General features: G+C 34.9%; 1 protein-coding gene across 1 annotated transcript in view; it reads left to right on the plus strand.

Annotated features, from left to right (window-relative positions):
* Positions 1-11,519, plus strand: part of LOC142235590 (uncharacterized) — a 109,836-nt gene extending 98,317 nt beyond the window's left edge. Inside the window, exons 4-5 of the mRNA XM_075306849.1 lie at positions 11,097-11,225; positions 11,287-11,519. Coding sequence (XP_075162964.1) covers positions 11,097-11,225; positions 11,287-11,373 — 216 coding nt within the window. The 3' untranslated portion in view covers positions 11,374-11,519. The remainder of the gene's footprint in view (positions 1-11,096; positions 11,226-11,286) is intronic.
* The last annotated feature ends 1,906 nt before the right edge of the window (positions 11,520-13,425 follow it).

Here is a 13,425-nt window from a genome sequence, read left to right on the forward strand (position 1 = left end):
AGTCTTACCACTACACGCTCAACTTCTGTTGCAAAGTCTTGTAAAATGATGTCTGGCTTATGTTCTTACGTTGAAGTGCCGCTATTACTTCATTATAATTATTTCTAGAGTAAGCGGGAATGCTTTGTATTACATTAGCGGCATTACCCTTCAGTGCCAATAGAAGTTCAATTACTTTGTCATCTTCATACCACAAGTTTCGAGAAGCTACCATCTCGAATTTGAATACAGCAACTGAAGTTGAGCCGTCAAAAGCAGGAGGTTTGCTTTTTGAGCCCTCGATATCGCGTACTGTACCACCTTTAATTTCTAGTTCTGACTTTTTTTCTCAAGGTGTAGAAATTTCTCGTCGTGAGCCACAATTTTCTCATCCACGGAAAGGTCTTTCGTATCCAATTCCACAATTTGACTTTCGATGCGATCCACCCGTTTCTCCATATCTTCCGAAATTTGTTGAAACTTTTCATTAAGGAGTTTAGAAATCTCGTCTTTCTGGAGTTTTCCTCTATAATTTTACTCGAATTCTGGACGAATTTTTCCTCCAATTTTCTATAGTTTTCTTCTATTTGTCTAGAATTTTCTTCCATTTTTCTGTAATTTTATTTCCATCATTTTTCTGGAATTTCCATTTTCCATTTTCCGAGAGGTTTCTTCCATCATTTGCCCAAAACATTGAGCATTGGTGTGTAATCCACAACATTCGAAGCCACTGATGGAGTTTCTACACTGCTGGTGTTAACGAGTATTGATTCATCAATGTCTTCTTTATAATCAAACTCATGCGTCTCGATATCCATTTTGCGCCGTTCGAACTCTTCCTGTAGTTGACTGCTCCAGTTTGCTCAATTCCTTTTTTAAGTCTTCCACTTCATTCTAGAATTTAGTGTGACTTTTATTTTACGACTGACCTGATAGCGAGCGCTTTCATATATGACTCTTTGGCAACGCGAGAATATTCTGGGCATTCTGGCAACGTCAGAACATTCTTTGACAACGGTAAAATAATCTACGACCAGTAATTCATCTGGTGGCTGCCAAACACATATCCACTTACATAGAGATATGCTCACATTACTACAATAACAATGACAATAAGCAATGAGATGAATAACCAAACAGAAAGGAGTTGTTTTACTATGAGAGAGATAGAAACATTTCGATATGAAACTAAGCAAAAAAAAGAACATACAACAAGTTTAGGAAGGTACTAGAAAATAAATAGCTGATTCTAACAAGTGATGACGTAATCTTATCATTACAATTTTACATTAACGGAAACTAATTTAAATAACTTAAATCAAGAGATAACAAATTCGTAATAGTAATTTAACAATAATAATAATATTTCAGAATTATTAAAGCTATATTGACATTAGGCAAACAAAATTTTCTTTCATATAACATATCCATATTTAAGTCTAAGCAACACTCGTATATTTATTGCAAGGACAAGAAATCTTTGGCCTTACGACAATATTATTTTCAGTGTAAAGCCTAGTACTAAAATCACGTTTTCGCACAAAAAACTGCTCCATATAAAAAACGTTAGCGCGGAATAAATGCGAAATCTTTGTTTTACGCATTTTTAAACACATATTTATACAAACCTGGATTTTTCGCACGAAAAAGTAGGCAGGCATATTATTTCACATAAATAAATTAACATCCCTGCGCTTGAGACCCTATTTACGGAATTAGACGAAGATGTTCGTTTTTCGCAGAAACGAACTTAGTACTACGTATAAAGGCGTATTACCCAGTTAGGTTAAAGTGGCAGCCCTATTAAGATTCAGGCTCACTTAGACTATTCAGTCTATTGTGATACATATTACATATGGGCACTTCTAGTTTTAACCGCTGAACCCTCTCGATTATTTTCTACTGTTGAACCAACCAGATTGTTCCAAAAACATTAGCAGACTGCTTAAGTTAACGTTTTCCAGGTCCGCCAGTAATCTAAAGCTATATGACCCTCAAATTTGTGTATTCTTTGACAGATAGTGAACTTTCAATAAAGACCTCTCTTCGAGTATGCATGCTGTCGTTTCGAGAGCAAACAAATCGACGCTGGTTCTAAGATAAATATCTATCATCCTCTCCAGAGTCTTAAGTAGGAATGAGGACAAGCTGATTGGTCGGAAATCCTTGCACTCAAGTGAGAGGCTTTTCCCGCTTTAGGTATGATAACGACTTTTGTTTCCCTCCACTTTCCTGGGATATATGCTAAATTGATACATCCTATATATATCCCGACAACCAGGGGATGATTCTGTCAGTCACTGCTTGTAGCTCCGCCGAAGTATTCCATTAGGTCCGGGGGATTTGAATGGTCCATAGCTATTTAACGCCCATTTTATTCTAGATTCCGATACAATGTCCTGATAGGAAACAACCGCTGAGCCACTGTGGCACCGCCAGAACATGGTTCGACCGTCTGATTTCCAGGAAAATGTGTGTCCAATAGTACCTCCAGCGTCACCTCACTGGACGTTGTCCAATTGCCCTCCGATGTTTTAATGAAACCTGGAGCAGAGTTAGTGGATGCTAGTACCTTCCGTAGTCTGGAAGCCTCGGACGTATTCTCAATACTGCTGCAGGAATCATTCCAAAAGTTATGCTGATCCTTTCTCAGTGCTCACTTGTATTCTCTCAGATTCTTCTTGTAAGCGTCCCAATCCTTAGGAACTCTGGTGGACTTTGTTAAAGAGCTTCCTGCAGGATTTCCTCAACCATGGTGGTCAACTCCGTGGTGGTCGATTTTCCCCCTTGGTCCCCCTTGGCACCCTTCTAGGGCATGCAGCTTCCAGTGAGATGTTGAAGGTCTTAGTAATCCTCTCCACTGCGTGTTCGATATCTTGGTATTTCCGGTATCATAATATTGAACGATTCGCTATACCTATTCCAATCAGTTTTCCTAACATTTGGCGGAAATATGGTCTTGATGGTATGAACATCTAATTTGAAACTGATGTAGCGATGATCTGAGAAGCTATGTTCACTTAAAACCTGCCAATCAGATATCATTTTATTCAGTTCTTACGAGGCCTTAGTGACAAAGGTTGGGGCATCTCCCTTGTTGCAAACTACCAAATTAATACGCAAAATAAACTCTAGGAGTGATTCTCCTCTTGTATTAATGTCACCACTTCCCCATATACTATGATGTACATTTGGATGGCATCCCATAATGAGTTTTGTCTTTGTTTTTAATGACTCCTCAACTAAGGTGTTAACGGCACATGGAGGCATCTCCCCACCATGTAGACCGAAGATACCCAATATTTGCATTTGGTTAATTCTAAACTGGCAACATTGAAGGAAGCAGAAACAAGTTGAGCTCGTTTTTAGCAATTATACAGGCTCGATTTACATAATTACCACTATACTGCAATAGTTTGAACCACGGAGTACTTAATTCACATATTTTGTTTCTATAAACATATGGTTCTTGAATAAGAACTATATCTATGTCCCCTTTCATTAGGAGAACTTTTAAGCACATGCAGCCTTACAATGGAGAAGATTTATCTGGAGGATCCGTAGGACCATCAAGATTTTCAACAATCGTCACATCAGCCATTTCAATCGAGTCATCAAGAATGTCCTCTTTAGAGATCTCAGTGACTCTCGCAATAACCATATGTTCAATTTTGGTGAGTTTTGATACTGTAGAAACTTCCTTTCGCATACGATGTCTATCCATGTCTGCATTTTTGGTATCTCCCTCGACTTCACAAGAGGATCCGCTTATTTCTGATTCAGACAGAGGTTTGTCCATTTCCGAATCGTTCAGCTGATCGTTTTTATATACCTTCATTTGGATATAATGAAAGCCATAACATAACTTGGGACTTTCCCAGATGCAACAAAGACTGAGTGTTCAATATAAACACTGCATGCCACCTTGGTCCATCCACTTCATCCAAACGGCCAACCATCCAATCAGCTGTTGGAAGATCTGGATTGCATTGTTTCAGTCTATCTCAAATAGATTCAGGGTCAGGAGGGTTTGCAGGTATCCACGCATGTGCTCTTGGTCTAGCCGGTATGTCTTTCTTCTCGACTAACTCTAGAGCAGTTTCTTCTCAAACTTCACCAATTAGATTCAAAGCAGCTTTAAAATATTCTATAGACCTCTGGTCCTCAAATGCGACTAGCTTAAATTGTCCTTGATACCAACCAGCCTCTTGGTGTCGAGGATCTGGGCCGGGAAACTTTTCCAGCACCTGTGAGTAGACGCCAAAGCATTCTTGAATCTATTTCGTGAGGGATTACCTCAGTTTGATGTCGTTACCTTAGAAAAGGTTCGACTTGTCAAAGTGTCGCCACCTGTCAACCCGTCTACGGGTCGACTAGTTGGGCCTAACTCTTAGTCATTGCCCAAATTTATAACTCCAGTCGATACCCGTCCACTGGGCCCTGAGGTTAGCAACCCAGTGGATGACTTTGAAATTCGTAGTAGGTACTTATTAAGACAAATCGAATTGATTATTTATAACAGAGATTCTTACAACAGTATGACAAGGACAAGTATGCTACGATTTAATTGAGTGAAGGCTTTTACAGCGAGGCAGGTGCAACACATTATGGTTGACACTTACTGATTATTTTTTACTTTGCAACTACTTGTATTTTTGACAGATTGTAATTACTTACGGTTAAATTCAAGAGTTAAGTAAAGTTAATAAATTCATAAATATCCTTTAACTGGAGAGGGAAACTTTTTTTGCGTACTTGTTGACGTGGGGTAAATTTACCCCCTTTTATATATATAATTTTTTCATAAAAAAATCTGGTTTTTTCTATAATAATTGCATGTGGTGATTAGAACACAATATATTTAACGCAAATAAAACAATAATTGGAAATATTATATGTACTTTCAAAACTTAACAGGCACTTCATTCATAAGTCTTATTTTTAATACAACAAACACATAACATTTTGAAAAATCAAAAACACAACAAAATTAAAGATAATTCATATAAAACTTTCATTTTTTTAAAGCCTGATGTAGATGCTTAGAAAAAAAAATATTAGAATTCACATTCAGTCTTAACAAACACAGGTCACCATAAACCTACTCATCAAATTCTTCCATTGTACAGTTCACACATACACGTTTGATACAACCCATGCTCTTGTTTAGCGTACCTAATTACGTAAGTTGCCGTTTTTTCAGTTCGTCCATCAATTTAAGTGATGAAAAGCAATTGTCTGCAGTAACGTTTCTTCTACTTCCTTCATTAATTTTACACAATTTAATAACGGATTGTGTTGGTACTGCAAGCCTCTTTTCCTCATTTGTTAGGCAAAATCCATCAGAATTTTTGCCACAGTAAATATAAGCATTAGCTAGGTAGCTAGTGCGTGCATCAGTCAATGACATTATTTTAATTCCATACTTTGCCGGTTTTTTAGGCTTATAGATGTTGAACTTGCATCTACCTCAAAACGGTGCTAGCATTTCATCAATATAGGCGTTAGTACCAATTGGATAGTTTTTCTGACAATTTTCTATAAATTTATTGAATATTAGGACAATTGCAGCCAACGGATCGAACGGATCAATCTTTCAGCTCTATCCGTGGGATTATCAAATCGTAGATAGCTTAGTATGCAAGAAGAACGTTTCTCGGACAAGGTACATCTAATAATTTCTCTTCCGGTTCCATCAGTCGCAAAGATAAATTCCGTAGCTTTCGAATTAGTCTTAAATACGGATGTATAAATCAAAAGACCTAGGAAAGCTCGTAATTCTATTTTGTCCATAGGTTTAGAATCAACTCTCTCAGATGACTCAATTTTTTTTTATTTTATGTTTGTATGTTCCAATATTATATCTTCAATGTCGCTGTCGAAAAATCTTGACCAGTATCCAAAAACATTTTCCGCTATTTGATTTGTGCTTTTAGGTAACCGAATTATATTATGCTGCGGGGTTTTAACACATCTATTAGGTTCAAATGCGACCCATTTGAAACCATTTCTCCCATAGTAATATTTTGCGGTCGGTTCTCTATATGTTATATTGTTGCTATCTTCAGTTTCGTTGCCCACAATTTCTTCACAGACAATTTCAATTCCATCTAATTCGTCGGAGTCACTGTCAGAAACTCCTATTTCGTCATTGCTGCCACTATCATCAATACAGAAATCGGGATCTACTATTTCATCGTCGACGTCACTGAATTCCTCCTCGTCTTCAAAAAACGGGCTATGTCTAAATCACTGAGACGTTTTGAAGTACACATGTTGTATTTATATAGCTTTAATATCGCGTTTGTAGACAATTTGTTATAGATTAAACCGTACCAGCGTTGCCAGAATTGTTTCATCAAAAACCGCTAGATTTGCCCAAAAAAATAGCTAAAACAAGCTAAAAATGCAAAAAAAAAAATAGCTAGAAAAAAAGCTAAATTTGTTTGTATCAAAAGTCACATTTTTGATTGAAATTTAACAAACTTAAAGGCTTTATTTCACTTGCAATGCATATTATTTTCATTTTAATTCCACTTCTGTGAGACTGTAACAATATCTAAGGCATATTAGCTCTGTTTGCCTTTTCGATACATTTTGATTACTATCACAAATTTTTTACTGGAAGTCCTTCGTTTTTTGGGAGCTACCTTCCCAACACCTCTATTTTATTTACTTGTTATTTTAAAATATTAAATGATCTAAGCATGCTTTGGATTTGGTAAAAAAATGATTTGTCATTTTTTTAAATAAAATTTTAGTTTGGTTTTGAAATTGTGAAAAATTCGAAATACAGTACTTTTATTTAAATTGTAGAAAATACCTATAGTTTACATTTCCCAGTAAAAACATTTTCCTTTTCTTCATGAGCTATCAAAGCGCTTTAAAAACGTGCTAACGCCAACTTAAATTTGCAAATTCAGTCTCGACTTCAAGTAGAAATTATTGTATATATAAGTTTTTAAAATAAAGTGTTGAAAAACATCTTCTATTTTTGAACGCTATTTTGGTTTGTGGCAAAAACTCCTCACATTTAAAGACTATTTCATTAATTCTTCCTTCTTTCATGAAAACATACCCATTTTTAAGTTGAATCACTTAATTATAAGGACAAAACGACTTTATCGTCTTTTGGACAAGGAAAACAGTTTATATAAAAGAAATTCACAAATGCTATTATAACCAAAATTCGCGTTCGTATTTTAAGGAGACGACAATATTTTTTCAGTGCACACAGCAATTCACATCTACTATTTTAATTTAGTAATATCGTAATAACTTTAGAATATTATAATAACATAAAAAGGATAAACGAGTCAAATGATAATATTCCCAATAATTTACTGACAGTTTATCTAACAAATTTGTATGGTAATAGTAGATTTAAAGTTTACGATAACTTTTATGTATATAATGAAAAAACTATACAACAAGGTGTATTTGCTACAAAAATGCCCGCATAATGGCTGGACTCATTATTAATTTTTCAACTGAGCTTTGAAATATGTGGAAACCCTTATACTTGCAGCAAGGCTTAGATAAAAACGCCGATTTATCCATATTTCAATAGAAACATGTCGCTGAACCGTACAGTGGAATCTGAGGTATTTGTCAACTCATGAAAATGCAAGACAAAAGCACACGTGAGGTATTTTATTTACTTCTGAATACTTACCTTAACGGCGTGGTGGTGGTAAAAACGTTTCCAAAAAAAAAACTCGCTATCGTTCACGTGTGGTAATTTTTTCACCAGTGCATGAATTTCTCCGCACATGTTGCACATACTGCTGCCAAAACACAACTGTTAAACCACGACAATAAAATGAGAAGATACACAGAGGACTAGATCACAAAATTGAGAGAGAAGAGAGTTGTCAAACAAACATGTGTTTATATCATATGTTCCGATATAAACAAAATGTGTTTCGGGCACAATTTTTAAACACAATATATTTAAGTGCAAACATGTAATGTTTCTAAACTAACACTAAATGTTTGGGACACCTATGTTAATATGTTAGAATATATTTTGTTTGGGCATGAATGTTTCATAAAAATAATATGTGTGAATGTAAACATATATAAATGTACAAATTTCGAGTAAACATATATAACATATGTTGTGATATTTTATTCAGAGAGCGACAGAGAAACAGATAGAAACCGGTAGGGTTGACGAAAGATATCAACATAACACAGCGAGAGAATCTAAAGAGAGCAATATCTGTGAAACCGCTTAAGTCTAAATATTATTTAATTTGAATATTAGAAGGAATATTCGGAGTGAAGAGAATAGACATTCGGAACCAAGAAAATAGACATTTGAAAAAAAAACAGCATGTGTTTTCGCCTTGAGAGCAGCATTTTATGTATGTGTGGACATGTGTCTTGTTTATCATTTTGGCATTATGGACACAATTTTTTTCGTGGTTCGTTAAAAGAAATCGGAACGTACGAGGAGTAAGTCAAAATATTCAGGCAAAGGAAATTAAAAAAAACTGTGGAAAATATACAAACATTACAAAGGGATCTTCATAAAAATAACGAAAGGGCACTATACTCTTTTTAGAGTTGGGACCAGAGATGGTCCGATTACCAATATTTTGGATTTTCTACTGTCAAAAAGTTGTAAACGTCGAAAACGTCATATACCTGTATAAAACGTAGTAAATGTCAAAAATCACTTACAGGATGCTTAGATTTGATTTCAAACTATTTTATTATTATCTTAAGACATATTGAAGAATTTTAGAATTTATAATTATACTAATTTGAATTTTTTATTCAAAAGTAATTTGCAACATTTTCCAGAGAAACTGGTATTTGATTAACTTCTGAATGCGTTTTCAAATTGTTGTAAATGTGAAAATTGCCGTGGCAAAAGTCAGATTTTCAAAGCCTTGAACCTGAAGGCATACAAAAAAGTATGATATAGTTGGTTTTAAAAACCGTATACTATACAAATTTCAATATTGTCAAAAACTAAGTATTTTACGAAGGTTTGCGACGTTTTTGACGTATGGTAAAATACGTCATAAACGTATGTCAAATACTTTACAGTTTACGACAGACCATCTCTGGTTGGGACAGTAAAATGAAAAAAGGAAGAAATCGTGAAAAATTAAACAGTAAAATGTATAAAAACAAAGTTTAGTTCCTCTTTATTAATAAGTAGTCCAAGTGGAGTTGACGGACACCTTCAAATATAAAAGCGGGCATTAAGTCCGAATTTTGTTTATTTTCTTTAAAATGAATTATTAAAGAAAGGTAAAAGGCAAAACAATAATTTTAGAGCGATAATGCCAACTTAATACCGGCCTTAAAAGTAAAAAATTAAATTAAGTACAAAACACGATAAATTTTAAATGCATTTAAAATGGTGTTAAATGCAAGTAAAAAACTGTTCACGCCTAAATAAATGTATGTGTATATTATAAAATTATTTATGTAAGCATATACTCGACTCAACGTTCTTCTTTTGTTAGAGTTTTTGAATTCCTTTCAAAATTTCAATCTTTTTTTTTATACCAAAAACAGTTTTTTGTTACAAAATTGTTATTTTTGCAATAAAAAATAATATTTTATCCAAAAGCTCAGTCCATTTCGCTTATACCAAGCACTGTTCTTTTCTGACTGTAAATCTTTAATAACCCACATTTCGAAGTTTCATTATAAAAATTTAATATAATATAAATAGAAATGTTTAAATTAAAAAAAATTGGTTCGGTCGGAGCAGGGATTGAACCCATGACCCTTTGCATGCAAGGCAGACATGCTAACCACTGCTCCACGTGGCCAACAAATGTATGTTTCTGTTAAATAATATTATGTTTGCATGGGCTCGTGGGCGCTGCAAACTATGCTATATAAATGTAACGTATAACGATAATTTCTACTGGTTACTATAACAGCTACGTAGCCCTGTGGATAGTGTGTTAGCTTACAAACTGTATGGTCCTCGGTTCGATTCTCCGTCCAGGCGAAAGGTAGAATTTAAAAAAATTATAAAATTGAGTAATATCTTCAACATTATTTGTATTACAGAAAAACGTACCAAGAACTAAAAAATTTCGTGGAAGTGAGGGAATGAGCACAATCTTCTTTGGGGAAAATTCTTCCAAGCATAATATAATATTTTTGGGTTCAAAACGCTTCCAAACATATAATATGTTCACATAAAACAAACATATTAATGTTTCGGCAGTATCCAATAATATATGTGCTTCCTGCAAAATATGTTTGGAACATATGTTAGAGAAGCGACTTTTTTTTTTTTTGAGGGTGTACGTAATTCAATTTATCACAATTTAATTAGTAATAAATTCGTAAGGTTGTAGAACAGAGTTCAATAATGTGGATGACGGGACACGCCGCATTAAGAGAAAACGTAATGGCAAGTGGACTGGCGATAAGAGCTAGGACACATAGAGAAGTGAACTAAAGGAACGCAAAGCCACGGGAGACACTTAGAGCGATGCAGACCAATGCAACGGTCGGAAGGGCGACGTAAATACTCAAGGAGATTGGGACGACAGTCAGGAGGACCGTAGGAGTAATGACCGGGCACCTAGAATTGAGAACACATCTGCACCGCTTAGGAGCAGCGGAGGATGGTGCAGGTAGGACGTGCTTTGATGATGATAGAAACTTGGAGGACTACCTTTATTACAGCCCCGCATTAACCATATCGATGAAGAGGTGATTTGGCACGTGGCCGTGCTTGGGAACAGTTACTGGAAACAAATTAGGGAATTCGTTAGAGACACAGAGCTTTTGAAATAAAAGAAGGGTACGGTGGATAGAAGAAGTTAGAGCACACAACAAGCCGAGTACTGGTGTATTTCAGCCGACATGATACAGGGGACCTGAATCTCGATTTCATCCTAACCCACAGTTTGAATTATATGTAAGCATACTATTTTTGCGGAATCGTAAAACAGAACATTGGGGTATGATTGCTTATTTTCTAGACATTGTTGATATAGGTCAACTATTTTATTGATTATTTAACATCTCGATGTACATCAGCTGTGAAAACCTGTTTATAATACAGCATCTGTAATAGTTTCTTCATTTGACATATTATGCTAATATATCATTTTGACTTTATTTAATAGATTTCCCGGCTTGAGGCCCCCACATCAGCCAGCAAAATCCGATCCAATTTGAAGAGGGCTTCGAAACATAGCTATCCAATAACATTTGACAACCTTAATCGCATATGTAAGCGAAAATCACGAAGAGAGGTTGGTACAAAAAAAATATTAAAATGGTAGATCTTAACATGATCTTTTCATATATTTACAGATAACAAAACTGAAATTATATAGATATAATTATAACCATCGTAAAGCTGAATATCCCATGAAATTAATAGAATTGCGGCTATTTTAACGTAATAAATCGCAATACCATTGTACAACTGTATTATTAATATATATAATATATGTAATGGTCGAAAATCGATGTATTTATTACTGTTAAATCCTCACATATAAAAAAATCTTCTGTAACATATACACAGTCATACACAAGTTTACATACGGTTTAAGAAATTGTATTTTCTTTGATTAATAAAACATAATAAAATATCCATATACGTATATGCTTTAGATTTTGTAATTTAATTTGAAAAACAAAGTATTTGTCAATTTTCAAGAATTTTTTTTTTTAGTCTGGATTATAAACAACAATAAGAAAAATGTTGAGTTATAAGGTACTCCCAAACACATCCTCCTTCAATTTTTAAGGCCCCAAATATTGTTGTTTTTGATTTCAGCTTAAAACCATGCATTGACTAAACTACAAGTGTAGCTTAACCAACAGAGGAAACGAATATTTGTCGAATTTATTTGGGCAAAGCCCTATAGACTGCAAGATGGTTGGATGGATGCACATTTCGGAATTACCACATTCCTCATCAGCATCCTCTACTTGCAGCAAAACTATTAACCAATTATCAGAATAAATTCAGGCAGTTCACTAAACCCAAAAGTGAACCACACTTGAACCTTCTGAAAAAAGGTTTACACAATAGCCGGCTTATGCCGAAATAAATTCGTACAAACATATCTCTTTTCCTTTGCCACCGTCAAATCATCGATTTGATTTCAATAATTTTTTTTAGTTCACTGACTTCCAAATGGGAAGGATTTTTCTTTAAATAAATTTCCAACACAGTAGTTAATGCTTCGTTGGTTGTATTATGAAAATATCTAGGCAATATAAAAATCTTACTACGAAATGTGGACAATTTACTTAAAAAAAAATTTTGTATGGAAACAATTTTTTGTATTTAAAATTAATTTAACCACATTACCGATTCGTATGATGGCTACCTACAGTTTATTCCCTTTTTATACCCTTCACCACCACTGTGGTACAGGGTATAATAAGTTTGTGTATTTGTATGTAACGCCAAGAAGGAGTAATCATAGACCAACCTTTTAGTATACGGATCGGCTTAGAATTAAATTCTGAGTCGATTTAGCGATGTCCGTCTGTCTGTCTGTTGATGTATTTTTGTGTGCAAAGTACAGCTCGCAGTTTTAGTCCGATTGTCCTAAAATTTGGTATAGAGTCCTGTTTCGGCTCAAGGACGATCCCTATTGATTTTGGAAAAAATCGGTTCAGATTTAGATATAGCTGCCATATATTTTTCACCGATCTGGTCATAATTGGCGTGTATATCAACCGATCTTCCTCAAATTCCGTACATCCGAATATTTTATGAGTCTCGCAAAACCTGCAAAATATCAGCCAAATCGGTTCAGATTTAGATATATCTCCCATATATAGCTTTCGCCCGATGTACACTCATGTGACCACAGAGGCCGATTTTTAACTCCGATTTAGTTGAAATTTTGCACAGGGAGTAGAATTAGCATTGTAGCTATGCGTGCCAAATTTGAAAATCGGTTCAGATTTAGATATAGCTCCCATATATATGTTTTTATGATTTCGATAAAAATGGTCAAAATACCAACATTATCCTTGTAAAATCGCCACTGCTTAGTCGAAAAGTTGTAAAAATGACTCTAATTTTCCTAAACTTCTAATACATATATATCGAGCGATAAATCATAAATAAACTTTTGCGAAGTTTCCTTAAAATTGCTTCAGATTTAAATGTTTCCCATATTTATACCCTTCACCACTACTGTGGTACAGGGTATAATAAGTTTGTGCATTTGTATGTAACGCCAAGAAGGAAAAGTCTGAGACCCGTCGTTTAGTATACCTTAGAATTAAATTCTGAGTCGATTTAGCGATGTCCGTCTGTCTGTCTGCCTGTCTGTCTGTCCGTCCGTCTGTCTGTATATGTAATTTTGTGCACAAAGTACTGCTCGCAATTTAAGTCCGATCGTCCTCAAATTTGGCATAGGGCCGTTTCTTGGGACAGAGACAATCGCTATTGGTTTTGGTTCAGATTTAGATATAGCTGCC

The sequence above is a fragment of the Haematobia irritans genome, chromosome 4, assembly GCF_050003625.1.
Source record: "Haematobia irritans isolate KBUSLIRL chromosome 4, ASM5000362v1, whole genome shotgun sequence".
Taxonomy (NCBI): Eukaryota; Metazoa; Arthropoda; class Insecta; order Diptera; family Muscidae; genus Haematobia; species Haematobia irritans.